Below are 16,969 nucleotides of genomic sequence, written 5' to 3' on the forward strand. Positions count from 1 at the left end.
GACCTCTGCGTGTTCTCCTGCGGCCACACGGAACACAACACCCTCCCCCAGCCGTCCTTGGAGAGGATGGAAACACTAAGTTCGAAGCATGATCTTACAAGTCTTAAGAACTTGGCAATACATTTCACCTTAGATGTGTTTCCTAGTCCTTCCTCTCCACAGGAGCACCCAGAGGAAGGCACCGCATGCAACAGAGACTCCTGACAAGTTTCCTGACCCATCAAGAACTAAACCACCAAGGAGAAACGACACTCTCAATCGTTTTCATCAAACAAACAGTAAAATTAGACTGGCTGTATCTTCTTTGGTTTCTTGGTAGGAGATGAGGGGATGAAAAGGAGATTTATATTATAGAGAAAAACAATAACCTGCAAAAATTCAAGTCAACCTCTTACAAAATGGATATTTTAAAGAGGATTGTTTTAAAAAGAATAAAGTAGAACAGACAAACTCAAACATCTGAAAAGGGAGTTGGCCGAGAAGGGAGCTTTTCTAACAGTGAGACAGGATTTCACAGAGAATGCTGTTTCAACCATTTACCCTTGGAAAGAGCAGCCCAAGTGCTGAGAAGTAACAACTTACCTTAAATACTTCCATTGGAAGAGGAAACTCCGCAGCAGCAATAAGGGATTTTTCCAGAGCACATTTCCACTCAGAGGTCATCTTCAAAGGACAGATCTCTGTGTCAACAGCAAACCACAGAAGAGTTTAAGGACCACAACATTCTGCTGGGTGGCTCTTGAATTTTATCTTTCTTTCCTTCCATGACACCCCGGCACTCTCAGAAATCATCAGAGTTCAGACTCTGCCTGCCAGACATGGCCACCTGCTAAAGCGAGCTTCAGAAATTAAATAGCAACGTGGGATTCTGCTATCAGAAATGAAGAATAAACTTAATACAGCTCTTCCTCAGGGAACATTTGTATGCATTTTGCGAGCACTCTAAGTAATTTAATGGTATTAATCACATTAGCAGAACCTTCGGTCATCTACAGCCCCAGATGCCACACGTCACTCCGGATGTACTAGTACTGATGAAGAACTTATTATCTGGTTAAGTTTCTAAACTACAAATGACTCTTGTCTGGTATTTGCAGTTATTGCTGCATATTTTCCACCAAACCCCTAAGGTCTCATATGCTAAAAATAGTCCATATAAGTCAGGAAATTATTAAAGGGTAAATTAAAATTTACCAACCAAGTTTCATATTTACACTTGAAATGCTGCTAACACACCACATGTTGGCCACATTTTTCCCCAGGCAGTGGGGAAAGAGAGATTTATACACAGAGGTTACATAGTCTGAATGCAAAATTAAAAAGGAAAAAATGTTGAGCACTGTTTTTACCTATTGCTGAAAGTGCAGAGGAATTTTATGTCCTGCTCTCAATAGATTTAAGACCTTATCAAAATAGGATTTGCAGAAGCACTCACTAAAGCAGATATGTTTATACCTTCACTATATCAACCTAGGCTACTTCAGACAGACAGTTAGGATATGAATATGAATTTAAGCACAGTTAAAAGGCAACATTAAACCTTTGGGCTATATTTTTAATTTCTTGCATGTCTGCTTTTTTAGCACAGAGTCATATATTTGGATTCTCATAGCTTCGGAACTCACCTTGAGCTTTAAGCCCCTCTGTTCTAGCAGGTTTCTTTTTTAATCATTTCAGGACATAATTAAAGTGAGTATAAAATGCTACTAGAACAAGCCAAGTCATCAAGGCATTGCCCATTGTCATTGTTCATGACACAAAGACACAAAAAGTGTGATTTTTGATGAAATAGCCTCTGGTTGTACATATTGTCCGTAATAACCGTTTCTAGCATTTGATGTACTCTTCAACCTCTGGAGAAAATTCTATTTTTCTAATTGTATATTCTATGCCAGAACAAAAATAGATGTGGTTTTGCTTAGCAGTGTCTGGGGACACATAATAGGACCTCAGTAAATGAATGAAGAGGATCTCAATAAATGAATGAATGGCCCAGGTGAGAAGGGAAAGGAGACACTGCTCGTCACAAGGTCCCACAAAGTAGGCAAGGGGGCCAGTTCACAGCACCCTACGAACTGCTCCCTGAGGGTGGAAGAGGTCCCTGAAACCGACGGCTCAATTCAAGGCACAGCAGCAAAGCCTTCAAGGAGCGGGGGGCAACTGAAGAGGGTTGAGGGGAGCAAGGCCCAGCTCACACCAAGGCAGCGGCCAGGAGAGGGGTGCAGGGAAAAGCAGTGCCTGAGACAGGAGTCCTCCTCGAGAAACAGCAAATCACCCTGCTGGCCAGCGGGAGTGGGCAGACAAGAAGGTTGATCTCACTGCGACAGGAAAAGGACCAACTCCTGAGAAACAAGGTGGATTTCCAAAGCCAAGACCAGAGAACAAATCTGAAGACACAGAGGGAGCAAAAAGGGAAAAGCTCGGACTCAGGGTGTTTGCACCCTTCGTGCTCTTGCTCCATAATCCTGACCAGTTTTTCCCTGACTGTAACCTCCGAGTAAGGGAAGATTCTGAGACAGGGAAGCGGGTGAAAGAGTAGTTATAAAACTACTCAAGTTTGACTCAAGGTCAAAAGGAACGGAAATCCAGTATGGATTAAATCCAAACTATCAGAACCCTGGGGCTGCCAGAGTCTCCTGCCCCACTCACACACCAGCACTGCAGAACTGGCTCCTCCATCCGTTCAGAGACAGAAGGAATGCGCACCCTGGGTTCTAGGCGATTTCTGCCTCTGTCCTACAACATTAAGTTTCTCTGCCTTCTTTCTGACACTGAGTCCCTAGAGTGAAATCCAACCCCATAGCAAGGCTTCCTTGTTTCCTGAAAAGGTGAAACTCGGCTGCAGATCTGTCAATCTGCTCAGCCACCTGCAGAGGCTCAACACCCCGGAGAGGCAAGGAGCAGAGAACAGTGTTCCCCGTGTGGGCTATGCCAGCGCGTTTACAGACAATCAACAGCTCCATTAAAAGGACATAAAACATTTTCTTTTACACAATTGTGTGGCAGGTGATTTAACAGCGTACAGTACCCCAATCTCTGTTTGTTGAGGAAATCACAAGCAATTAACACATGTCCTCGTTCACCTGCAACTAGAAGCCTACAGGAAAATGAGGCCAGCTCCCTCCATGCAAGGATCTGGGCAGCCGTTCAGTAAGAAGTGCTGCAGAAGGCAGGGATGCGGGACATAACCGTAAACAAACAAGTAAATAAATGACCAGAAGCAAGCAGAGGCCTGGAGGAGTGACCCCTTCGTCTGTGCGCCCAACGCCTGCCACACTTCTGCTCCTCCTCCTCCACCAGCCCTTACCACTGAGGAGGGACCACTGCATGGTTAGGACAGTAAACCTAGGAAAGTATTACGCGCTGAATGCTTGCGGCCTGCCCCAACTCACACGGAGAAGCGCAACTTCCCAATGTGACAGCGTGAGCAGAAGGGGTCTCGGAAAGATGATCAGGGTTAGGAGGTTACCTGGCAAGGACCCTCGAGGCGGGACTGGTGTGCTAGCTAACAAAGGATGACACAGCTCTCCCTCAAGACACACTGACTGAGGACACAGCCCGAAAGTGACTTTTTCCAAGCCACGCAGAGTCCTCACTAGACCCTGACCATGCCAGCACCCACAGCTCCGGGCTCTACCCTCTAGAATTGTGAGAAAATCCATGTATCTGCTGAAGCCACGCAGCCTGTGATGTTCTATTATGGCAACCCAAGCGGACAAACACTGAAAGCACCCAGTCTTTTTGGAAAGAGAAACAATTTAGGCAGAAACTATTTAAGTTAAGAGTCACAAGCTTCCTGACTCTGGGAACTATTTAAAACCTTTTTTTTAAATTTGCAATGTTTGAGAGAAGGATTTTGAAAGGAAAAAATATGAAACCGATGCTAGAAAGGGGAGGGGGCTAAAAAGTTTCACCTCTTTAGAGGCTACAGGGACACATAAAACCTATCTTGCTTTCTGAACTTCTAGAAAGTAGCAAAGCAGGGGTCTTAAATGACCCCTGACTTCCACGAGCCACTAAAACTTCTTGAAAAACCAAAGGCATAAGCATAACACTCTGATCAAGTTTGAATCTCCAGAATATGCCAATTCCTTGATGCACCTTTTATCACTCAGGCCCAGCAAACGAGTAATTATCCCCACTTTGCAGGGTTCAATGGCTTCTTCCACTCTCTCCCGTCCCAAGCACCAGAAAGCCGTGTCCCCTAATTTGGGGCCGGACATTGAAAGACTCAATAACTATACACACTCAGAAGTGGATGGTATCAAATCCAGCACCTTCTCCCGAACGAGTTTCTGAAGAATAACTTCCCATCTGCACCCTGTTGTTGGTTTCTATTACCCCTACGAGGGCTGAATCGCTGGGAAATAATTTTCCCATAAAAAGTCAAGAGGATAAGTAAAGCCAAAAGAATAGTTTTTAACAGCAACGAGAGTACTAGTGGGGATGCAAACTGAAAACAGTGTTGGGAGGGACCAGCCGGCACAGCCTTCTCCTCCAAGTACGCGCTGGCATCCACTACCAGCCCCTGCCGCTACCCTTCCAGCTCGACTCTGCACTGTCCGTGAATGCCGGATACTTTGCATCAATTAAATAGTGTTTGAGAATAAAATGAGAATTGTCTATGCAAGTCTAAAATGTTATTGCCACCTATATTTCATTGAAGGAAATGGTGCTACCACGCAAGTTGTACAAGTTATACTGGGACCTGAAATTAATCTACACAAATCCAAAGTATCAGACTCCATTCCCACGGGTAAAAGCCTAGGCAATAACTGCCTTCTCCCAGGGGAGCAGTTCCACTGAATGAGGCAAGAGAATCCAGTTTTTATCTTCTAACTAAAACGAGTTTAAGGAACGTTCTGAATGTTTTTTCACCTCTTATTTTATTCCTCCCCAACATAGCCCTTCTTGCTAACAATTTAAATGTTGGAGAAGCGAGCTTCTGATGATAAATGCCTCTTTCAAAGGCACTAAGGACCTGCATAAACTTTAGTGAAAGGAACAGCTTATGTCCAGAAAATTTTAAGACAAATAAGCATAATTTATTCCTATTCTAAAAAAATGTGAAATTATCTCAAGGACAGAACTCATAAGTAAGTATTTACAGGGACATTTTCCCTTCTGAGACCCAGGATTTCACAGGAAAAGAGATGACAGAGGACATAAGAAGCCATGTGACATTATTTGTTTTGCTGTAAATTTTTACACAGACAAATGCATGTTTCTCCTCCAATTTGTAAAGCAATTAGACACTAAGCTGAGATTTAGACACCCACCTTTCCCCACAAAGTAAATTTTTTCTGCCAGGTTGTGAATCCCAAAGCAAACCCAAGCCCAGATCTCTCCTCACAGTACGCCTGGGCCTTTTGTTTGTCTGCATACGGAACTGCTCAGAGCATAAAAGGATTTCTTGGCTGCCTCTCAAACTGTTAGCAACAACAATGTGAATATAATATAATACCAGGTTATGTGTCTGTACACCTGTCAGATTTAACACAGATACAAACACACAGGATCCAGAACCAGGAAACTCTTTCCAATTAACACCCTTGAGTGACATAAAAGGTATGCATAACCTCTCATTTTCACATACTCGAGACTAACACTGGCAACTATAGGAGGGAAATTTTACTTTTAATAAAGTAAGGCACTAAGTACTTCCTCCAAATATACCTACAAAACTGACCAGAATGAAGACCAACAGTTTCTGATAGAAAGGAGTACTTCTTCTGTGGGTTAGCATCTTTAACTGCATAAAAATCCAGAAGCTTTCCTCTGAGGGTTCCCATCAAAAGGTCGGTAAGACCCATGCTGATCAGCAACGAACACAGAACCTGGGGAATCTGAACTGTAGCACCCGCTTCCTATCATCCAGGAAAGCTTGAATGAGTAGCTACCCAGCCTCATCTTTATTTGCTGTGAAATAAAGTTCACACCAGATACTCGGCACCTTTTTGGAATCAAAACAAACAACATAGCAGATGTAAAAATCACCTGGTACATAGTAAACATCCAAGAATGGTTATTTTGTAAATATTGACATTTTTGACTAGTTCGGTATGTCAAAAAGCATAATGCACTATTTTCTCCAAGTAAGTCTGCGCAAAGATAGTGCACTGAAGCTATCTAAAGTGGATGGTGTTCTGGGGTTTGGTGGGTGGGGGTCATGACGAGCTCCTTGAGCATTTCCTGGTCAAATGGATTATATAATGATACGCACGTGATTCAGATATTCAGATCCATGGATGAATGGATGGATAGGTAATTAGATGAATGAAAATAGAGACATATGAATGGAGAGATGGGTTGATGTGAATAGATAGGTGGAACTGGAATTGGTGATTGGGTAGTGTAGTGGGGCAGTGAGAAAGAGAAGGATATATACAGATGAATAAGTGGACAAGTGGATAGATGGGCAGATGGAGACTATGGAATCTACTCGCAAGATTACCAGAATCCCTAAGGAAAAAGGGGGAGAATATGTTCAAAGTCCAATCTACTATGTCCTTCATTTGTGAACTAGTGACTCCAAAGAACTAAATAAACTTCCCTAAGGCTTCTAACATTACTCTCTCCATTGAGAATGCTGCTGGGTAAAGTTTTGGATTTTATTCTCTACACAAAGTATGTGGGAGTTAACAAGCTTAAAATTCACATACTTGGATGTAAAAGATGCCACAGAGATAAGAAATTCTCCAGAGACATATCCAGAAAAATATCACCTGTTTTAGTAAAACACTTTACAACAGCAAGATCTTTGGCCCTTACCTGAAGGAGGGTCCATTCTGTATTTATTCTCTTGACACCAACCAACTGGTCGAAGTCTGTAATCCAAGTAAAACAACCACTGGTCATAGGATTCAGTGTCCTCCAATCCCACATAGCGAAGGCGTAATCTTCCTCCAACATTTTCAATCACACTAACTATCCAGTACTGAAAAGGGTTCTGAGAATCCTGAAGTTCTATTAAGGAATCAACTGTAATGAGGTCTATAGGGCCTTTCCCTCGCAGAGGCTGTTTAAACAGAAGCAAAACTCCTTATTTTAAACTTTATTTTAAGGTTCTCATGGAAACAGATGACAGCAGAAGATAATATTTTTTTCACACCATCATCCAAGCTACTGGCAAACAGTCTGGTGTTTCCCACCACCCCCATCCTCTGCACAGCCATTACCCACCCCACCCCTTCCCCTTCCTCCCTCACACACATCCATGTACACAGCACTGTACCCAACAACAAAAATCACAAGAAATAGAAAATAACAGTTTATGCTTCAAACAAATCACCCTTCCCCGGTAAACTTGCATTTGTTAAAAAACAATACACTTTTAAGAATTATATCCAAATTTTCCTGGAGCTAGAAAACATGTGGTAACAAAATGTCTACTTTTCAAATAGATAGATATATCTAATGCAGGGCAATAAACTTAAACCAGGACTCATCGACAGACCTTCATCTTCTGGTGGCCAATACTCTAATAATCAAGACCCTCTGTTATTTGACTTGGTGACTCTGTATGACCATGTGTAGATGAGATGTCTAATACACTTCATTATTAGTGAAATCTGACTACTATGTAAAGTTACTTCTACATTTAATCACTTAACCTGGTAAATGGTTTTGAAGGTACATGATTACTGACCTTCCTAAGGAAAGCTCTTGGCATATGCTAACATATGAAAAGGGTGTTTGTTCAGCCAGCCTTATAGGCAAATATATTTTCATAAATTAACATAATAAGACAATGTGTCCCTTTGAAAAGGTGAACAATCGTCATTTTGGTTTGTTCACCTAACAAACTAGCAGCTATTAAAATAAACAAAACTGTCATAAAACAAAAGCTGTTTATGAATATCAGCTGATGGTACTCTGAAGTATCAACACTATTTTTGAGAAGGTTAAAAAAAATATTAACACTGTCAAAATCTGCACCTTATTCCCAGTTATTCATCAAGCTTTTTCATGTCTCAGAGACACTCTTAAGATAGGTTTGATAATGTTCAATACATAACACTTAGTCATCATCTATTCAAAGTTATTCATAGGATTTTGTTTACATATGTACAAGATAATGGGAAGACATCCTTACACAAAATTTTAAAATGCGTTCACATAGAGCACAACTTCCATTTATTGACCAGGGAAGATTTCTAATCTGTCAACATTCAAATCCTGTCAACTAAGTAATTTATTACAAAATAGGAATATCCAGGCTACCTGAGTAAAGATATTGTGTGTACACATGTATCTGCAGAAGGATATATGCAAAGGTGCCATTAGGTCTGAGTTCACGGGGCAAGGATGCTTCAGAGACAGAATAGATGCATAATAGCAATACATACACCTTCCAGTAGGTTGGCAGGTGCTGTCCGAGAGCCAGTCAAATCACGTATGAGGAATTCTGTCCAGTCTGTGTACTTCTCTTTGATGGCTGACAAGATAAGGGAGGAAAAAAAATTTTAACACATCAGTAAAATATTAAATAAATTTAAAATCACTGCAGTTTTCTGTATGTTGGTGTAATTTCAACACTTTCCTTAATTTTAAGCACCATGCTTCACTAAATAGGACTGTAAGTGGGACAATGAATCTGTCCACAGGTTGTGACTTTACACCCAGCAAGTGCCTGGGCACTTGGAGATCAAAGAGTCGGAGGGCCTGAGCTCTGACAGCCTGTTTAGAATCTCCTGGGAACACCAAAGCAGGTATTACAAAGCATGTCATTCAGCGGGTTCTGTGAAGAAAGAGATGGATGAGGGACAGAGAAATCCAGAAAAACTTTTAAATGAGAAAATAAAACCAGGCTCTCAATTAATGAAAGGGTTATCCAGTGGGGGAAAAGGAAAGTTTTTGTCCAGGGTGAGAGAAAACAGTGCATGCTAATCAGACAGAAATGGAGAAAGAAAGTAATCAGCAAGGCTGCGGTGAAGTTCAAGCAAGCAGCCCTGGAAAATCATGCTGAACGGACAGCTGAGAAGGTAGACAAAGACATTTAACAAATGAGATCTCTGCATATAGTGAGTCTGGCAGTACTGTGAGGGTTTAAATGGTAGCTAAACAGTTCAAAAGCAGGCTGTCACAGTTACACAAGAACGAAAGAGGCAGGGTCTTCAAGTGGGGGCATCGCTGTAAACGGAAGAATTGAACTTGAGTATTTTTTGGAAAACAAAACAAAACAAAACAAAAAATCCAATCTGGCCCTGGAGGCCAGCATCCTACATGTGCTTAGGACCCAGGACCTGAGGCAGTATCCCTTTGTGATGACTCTCCTAAGCTACAGATCTTCAAAACCTTAGCAAAGACAACCCCCATTCCTGAGGGTCTCAGCCCTTCCAGACGTGCAAAGTCAGCCAGAGCAACGCTTGCTTCAGATTCCACCCAGGCACACTGGGGTTCTCACCTTCCCACCGCAGGGAGAGTTGAGTAGCAGCAGATGAGCACAAAACAAAGATCAGCCTAAAAGTTTCCCACTGAGGACAAAACGCACAACCGTCCCTGATAAATACACACTTATGTGATAGGAATCACATGCCAAAAGTACAAGTCAAGCAATAAATGGTCCTGCGTTTGGCAGGACTTCCGTCTATATCCACTCTGAGAAAATCAATTTTCCTCTTAAGGATTGCTTTCAAACATGCACACAATTCAAGCTAATATTTAAGTTAAAAAGTTTAAAATATCAAGTACCCTACAAAAACACAGTGCAATACTGATACTCAAACTGTCAGATTCCTAGCAAGAAAGCACTGGAGATGACTGAAATTTACACAGTGTGAGCCCCGAGTTCCAGAGCTCCTATAACTTTTCCTTAATATGTTTCTGCAGAAGACTCCGAAGCAATCTTTCATGTGCCATGAAATATCTAGATAAATTACTCGCAAGGATGTTATCTATAAAGCTATAAAAGTACACAAACCATTTTAGGTTAAAAAATGGAGATAAAACAATTCACAGAAATGTTGCTAATTTTAAACACTATTTCAGTTAACACTTGGTTCTCAAAGCTCTAATTTTCAAACTACAACAAAAAAGCTATTAAATTTAACCATAACATTAAAACCAAGTATAGCAAATTTAGAAGTCCTAGTGCTTGGACTTATTTTAACCAATATTCAACCTGGTAAAATTCTAGTATAATGAAAGTTTGCCTGGGAATTCTTCAGAAATCATTGCAATAGAACTTAATTGGCACTGTCCATGTATCCATTTGAACTTCTAAGGAGAAAAGTTAAAACTACAAATTTCTACTCTGTAGCACATCTCTCTTCAAAGACTCAAAATCAGAAGATTCTGAAGACAAGAACAATCTGACTCAAACACAAACCAAATCTTCAGCTCATGATCATTATCCTCTTCTTGAAACCGAAGAACCAGTCTACACATTAAATGTCGGAAAACCTACCCTGCCCTGCACTTAACTGCAGCATCAAATGCAAATTCTATGGCAGGAAAAAAATTACTGGGGAGGGCAAGGGTTCTACAATTTCAGGTAAAGGATTGTTTATCCACAACTTAGCAATCGCTGTCCCACAGTTTCAATTTATAGAGAGACATTCCCAGAAATTCCCAAGAAGCATACAATCAAGATCTTTTTCAACTTTCTCATGGACATTTTTCAAAGTTCTATTTCAGTTATATAAGCACTTAACTCTGTTTTTTAAGAGTCCAAATCCTATCCCAATAATGCCTAATTTGTGGGAGAGACCCACATTACATTGAAGGAGGCGATCACAACTTGGAGGTTCAGAAAAGAAAACAAATGTGTGCTTTTGTGAGGACATTTAAAGATGGCTCCAAATCCCGCAATAGCTTTATTAAGATTAGAAAGTTATAAAAAAAAAGAAAAAACAAACTCTCAAATGACAGGCAGAAGATTACTATCATTTTTCCGAATTTGGAAAAACACCGCTGAAGTTGTCAATAGTGTCTCAGGTGATAGCAACACATAGCATCCAGGGACACGCCACCTCTCAGGGACATTACCTTCTAAGGAAACCGGCCTGCAGTACAGAGCCCTCTGGACGGCCCATACAAGCAGATCAGGAACAATGAGACCCATGCTGGGGGCACTGGACCCACAGCAATGGCCCACACTCCCCAATTCCTGTTCCTGCCCCCAGTGAACAGAGATGCCCGGCCGCGTCATGCCCAGCCACTCCTCTGGAAGATGAGAGAAGTCACAATGAAAAGAAGGGTCGTCTTCCCTGGGACTCACTCCAGGCCACCCAGAAGGGGCAGCAGTCTTGATCCCATCTTCTGAGGTAAACACCAGGATTTTCTGTTGCTCTTTGGTCTAGGCCATTTTCTCAAGTGACTCTGCCACCCACCCTGCGTGGGTCACCGTCTTAGTTTGCCACGGTTCTTTCTGGCTTTCTGGTGCCTCCTTCTTTCTAGGGCCTTTTTCTTAACTTGCTATTTTCAAGACCTGTCATTATGCGAACAGAGGTCTTCTCTGCCATTCCCCGGTTCACTGTGGTTCCTGGGTGTGGCTTACTGTTTCTTCATCTCCATCCTGCTCTCTCACACCAAAGGTTTTCTTGGGACACCTGGCAGTCCCTGGCCTTAAATCTGAGATAACAGAAAATCCAGAGGAGATACCTGTGTCCTAGAACACAGGCTTTGAACTCAGAGGACGGACTTCGGGTGGCCTCCCTCCTGGGAGGCTAACTCGCAAACCAGGATCAGTGCGTCTCCTGGACAGGTCTTCCAGGTGCTTCACAAATCAGCCTGAGGGACAAACGCCTGGGCAGGCGCCTTGGTGGCACCACGAGGTGAAGGCAGGAGCAGGGATGGAGAATGTGAGGCGTTCTGACCTTGGACATCCCAGCCTGTGTTGGTTTGGGGCGGCTTATTTTGCAAGGGGAACAACATAATACAAGACACATACTTTATATGATTATTTATAAGTTACCCAAAGAACAGTATACAAAAGAGTGCAGGAAATCTGTCCACACACTAAGACCAAAGAATCCAGCTGAGGGCCTGAGTCCCACAACAATGTCCTACATGAGTTGAGCTAAATACCCAGAGCTCATAATAATGCCTCCCATGAATCCAACTGGAGGCCCAGAACCCATGACAACGTCCCATGCAGGCCTGTTTCACGGATCTGCTGGAAAGGCCCAAAGGTCAGTGGTGGAATCTAGGAAGTCTGTGCCAGCAGGATGAAGGATCTGTGCTAGCAGGCTGAGGGATCTGCACTGGAGCCAGGAAGTGATGCTCAGAAGAACCAGGGCTCCCCCAAAAGGTAACACAGCCATCGCCGGCAACAGTGAGGTCCCGAGCTCCTCCAATGATCGGGATGATGGCCGAGTTCCCATCAGGGAAGCCAACGCAGCAAGCTCTTCCAGGAGGCCGGCAATGCACCATCTTCCCCTCCGGAACCAGGAAGCTGTGCTCAAAGTGAGGACCAGAGCTCCCCAAAGTGAACTGAAGCCATTCTCAGTGCCAGCGAGGTCCCGAGCTACTCCGAGGATGAAAACAGCCAAGTTCCTCAGGAAGCCAGCTCCCCACAGTCTCTCTCAGCTCCCAATAGCTTCTCCCAGCTCCCAACAGCCTGCTTCTTCTTCTCCAGATCTGCCTCTTATGCTGCTGGCAACAGTCCTCAGGTGGGCCTCTCACACCCAGCACCACTCACTCAGTTCAGCTGGGGGTTATAAGTTGACCACCAGTTATCAATCCACTACACAGCCCATACAGGACTCTCACCCACCTGGCATTCAAAGGCACAAGCCTCCAGGTTCCAAGGAGTTCCTGGGCTGCAGCCACCCCTACAATAATTCAAGAGACACCACACCTTCCTTCAGCTGTCATGCTCCCAAAAATGTTCTAAAATTTCCTTTCTGTGCTGGTCTCCCCTCAGTTCTTTTGTGTTGTTGGTCTATGTATTTTTTATTCTTTTACTAACACTATAATGGGCTCTCCAGAGGAAAAGAAAAGATAAATAAGAGTGCTCAATCCACTGAAATGCCTCTTGGCAAACAGGAGAACTACACCTTTACAGTGAGATGTCAGAGAGTGGCCTTTGACTTGTCAGAAAAGGATTTTTTAACACTGATTTAGCTAAAGAAAACAGGAAGCAACAGTAGCTCTTCAATTATAAATGGAAGCACTTAGTCCTACCACAGTATTAAGAAGACTACAGAGCTCTGTCCTATGGAGAATTTCGAAGGAGAATCTGCATTAATTTTTCATATTCAGCTCAAATTAAATTGTTCCTACAAAAAGGAGGGTAGATCATAAAATGGTTCAACAGGATGGAGAGGCTCCCACTCTGTGCAGGGGACCACATAATACACAGCTGATGCTGAAACACACAGAAAAAGTGTCCTGGTCTTTAATAAATACAACCCGAAGAAGACATAACTGATACAAAATGTCATATGAATGAAACACATTCATGTGCACACACATTCATTAGTACACGTTCATTAGATATCATATATCGACTGTTGGAGGAAAAGAGTCAAGATTCTGTGAGTTGTATAAATATACCTGTAGGATTACAAAAAGGAACAGCATCATTTTGTTCTGAAATGAATTGGGCTCAACAAAGGCAATATCTAAGAACTGTTGGAAGCAAGTAGCAGCTAACTCTTGTGGTGATGGCATTAATTTAAAAGGAGAAAATTACGTTTTGTAAACCTCAAAATAACCTACATAATTTGACTATTAAATATTTACGTCATAATCATTAAAACCTTGGTCAGTATTTACGCAGATCCTTAGAAAGGAAAAGGTTTTGCTCTCCAACGTTCTACACATTGCTTACGGTTTTCCTCCATGTTATGAATGAAAACAAAACAGTTGCTTTTTTTACTGAAAATAGCTTATTATTGGGTAGGATATGACTTTGAATGACAACTATTCATCAGGCAGTTGTAAGGATTAAGTAAGATAAATACAACCTTCCTAACCCTAAATGGGTATGGTTCAGGCTTCATAAAAAGCAAAGGATTACTTGTAATGCAATCACAATCATTGCTCTTTCATGAATTCAAATGTTTATATCACATACTAGGCTTCCTTTTAGAAGAGCATATGTAAGATGCTTTAAACTAATTAATGTTTTCATCACAAGCTCAAAATTTCTTGCAAGCACAAATTAACTCTGAGTAAAGCTGTACATTAAGTCATGAATGTAAACTTCTGGTCAAAGATATAAAATTTTTTTTCAAAGACAAAATTATATAGCAACTTTTCATTAATTTGAAAATGTATAATTAGAGCAAAAATTCTTTCCAGAGATCAGAGTTTTCTAATCTCTCACAATCTCTTTTAATCCCTTATTTGAATAGTAGTGCTAAATTTGCCAATATGATCACACCTTGAAACAGGTGCAAACTGGTGCCAAAATAGAGTATATTTATGGAAGATAATTCCAAATGTAACCTGTTACAGGAATCCAACTCATTTCTTGCTACAGGTTGTTCTCAGTTTTATCGAATTGACCACTTGGTAGCAAAATGCAACCTCTCAGGTTAGATTTAGCAATGACACTCTTACCACGTAGGACACACTGTGCAAAGGTTATCATCCACTCACTGACAGATGCATTTTACGAAAGCAGGATCAGTAGGGAATAGATAATATACCATGCTCACATCAATATGGATGTGTATACACCAAAAGTCATTTATCTACTTTTTAAAATTGACACCACAGATCACTGTACAGTTCTCATGGTCTAGATTTCCTCCATACCCAAACCAAGCTTTTGTTCTCTGTGCTATGCACAAGAGCATAAGGACACAAGAAAAACAGCACCCTTGAGATGGTCACAGAATTCAGGATTCAAGCCAGATTTCCACACATCCCCATTTCAATCTGGCTCAAGCAGATGCTCTATGCCTTTGACTTTTTATCATCTGAGTTATTCCTACAATTCACACAAGCGTCACATCTCACTGAAAAGGAATTCACTCTAGTGATTTTTCCTGTTTACATAAGCCGAACACCTCAATACCCATCTACCTGCACCAATGTAATCTTGAGGGGGTTGGGGGACTCTTTTCCCAGCTCTCTATCAGGAGCAGCAGCAAGGGTTGGCCCCAGCCTGAGCACACAGAAGTGAGGTCTCGCATCCTGGCTCGCTCTTGGCATTGTCAGCATTTTTCAAGTTGGACATCCTCGTAGCTCTGTGCGGGGCTCTGAGAGAGCAACACTAGCACCTCCCTGGTTGCGTAAGGAAGAGAGAGGGCCAGCTGACGGTGTAAGCAGAATGAAGTTCTAAAAGGACTGTTCTGATGATGACTGTACTAGCTGCCTGTAAGGGGCCACCACAACCACTCAGCCAAGAGCTCGGGAGACACCGTGACAGAAGACAGTAGTGCTTAAACTCTGCACTTAGACGTTGACCTTGGAGGTGGAAGAGTAGCTCAGTGGCTGAGCTCTTCCCTACCATGCACAAGGCTTCAGGTTCAATCCCCACCACTGTCAAAAAGAGAGTCCATAAAACAAGAACAAAGCAAGAAAAATGATGGTTCCTGGGGTACGAGGGTGAGGCGACAATGTTGATCAACGGGTATAAAGTTTCAATTAGAAAGGTGGCCACTTACCACGAGGGGCAGACTCAGGAGAAGTGTATGTCGGAGGCAAGCTCTGGACATGTGTCACTGCTCAGCTGCTGTGATATAAAGACCCAAACATCTCTCATGATACAATCCCAAGGCAGGTGATCCAGTGTGACAGACAGTTCTGCTTCACAAGATGTGTTGGGAACCCAGGTCCCTTGGGTCCTGTCATCTTGCTCTAAGTAAATGTGCAGGCACAGCTGGCTCAATCCCACATTCCGGCACATGGAAAGAACTTCCGTGAACGGTGAGCAGTTCCCATCTTGTCAGTGACATGCAGGTCACAGGTATCACTTACACTGGCATCTCCTCATTTCGATGAACAGCCCCGGTGAGCCATGCATAGCTCTATCTTACGGTGCAATACCAAGAAATGCTCCAAGTAATGCCAAGAGTTCTAGGGACAGGAGCTCACTGGGACATGACCCACCCGGAGGCACTGAGGCAAGCTCATTCAGGTTTCTCATGGGACAGGTGCCTCCTCCTCAACCTGGGTGGGCATGGTGCTGCAATAACTAATTTCCTATTGCCAAAGCTGTTTTCCAGCCTCATCCCATAAGAAGGAAAACCCACAAGCTGGAATGATCTTTCCACCAAAGTGCACAGCCTTCTGCCCAGGAGTAACCCTGCTCAGTAAGAGTGCACAGATCCACGGGGCTTACAGAGGCCTTCTTCCTGCAACTTTCGGTCTACGTACATCTCCCCTTCCCTCCAATGAAACCTCTTCCTAAATTTACATGACATGAGCTGTAGAATGATCCCTAGCCCCAGTGTACGACAGCACAGCTCTGCAGGGATCACCATGCTGTACACAAATACCTAGACTCCAGCTGCACAGCCCTGTGCCAGGTAAGTCTATTACCCAGTGATGAAATATTCCAAGAAGGAGGGAATGCTGGACTGTAGCAAATGCTGCTGACAGGATGAGTAAGAAAGTCTGAAACTGCATCACAAATTCTTCTAATGGTGTTTCTCTAGGATTAATATCTAGAGGCAGGACAGCAAAGGATTTGCCACGTATTGGCCAACTGCTCTCCAAAGTCATTCTTACAGTTTCAACTCCCAAGCTGGGTATGATGGCACATGCCTGTAACACCAGCACTCAGGAGGCTGAGGCAGGAGGATCACTGAGAGTTCGAGACCAGCCTGGGCTACAAAGTGAGTTCAAGGCCAGCCTGAACTGCATAGTGAGACCCTGTCTCAAAAACACAAAAAAAATAAAATAAAATAAAATAAAAAATTTCAACTCTCATCATTAGTATATAAAAGTTCCCACTTCTCCCCATGCTAGCCAGGATTTTAATATGGTTAAAATGTTCACTCATTTCAACAGTGTGAAAAATACTTCTTTTCACTGATTATCAGTATAGTTCAGTATCATTATATTATAG

General features: G+C 42.6%; 1 protein-coding gene across 8 annotated transcripts in view; it reads right to left on the reverse strand.

Moving 5' to 3' along the window:
• Window positions 1–16,969, reverse strand: part of Sfmbt2 (Scm-like with four mbt domains 2) — a 222,134-nt gene that overhangs the window by 107,427 nt on the left and 97,738 nt on the right. For 7 of the 8 annotated variants that reach the window (XM_013513769.1, XM_013513768.1, XM_005383870.2 and 4 more), the window contains exons 5-7: window positions 8,349–8,437; window positions 6,772–7,018; window positions 583–680 (exon numbers count right to left, since the gene is read on the reverse strand). In XM_013513769.1, coding sequence (XP_013369223.1) covers window positions 583–680; window positions 6,772–7,018; window positions 8,349–8,437 — 434 coding nt within the window. Of the gene's footprint in view, window positions 1–582; window positions 681–6,771; window positions 7,019–8,268; window positions 8,438–16,969 lie in introns of those variants that run through there. The other variant, XM_005383871.1, reaches the window with a different exon arrangement.

This window comes from Chinchilla lanigera, unplaced genomic scaffold (genome assembly GCF_000276665.1).
Source record: "Chinchilla lanigera isolate Chin_1 unplaced genomic scaffold, ChiLan1.0 scaffold00020, whole genome shotgun sequence".
Lineage (NCBI taxonomy): Eukaryota > Metazoa > Chordata > Mammalia > Rodentia > Chinchillidae > Chinchilla > Chinchilla lanigera.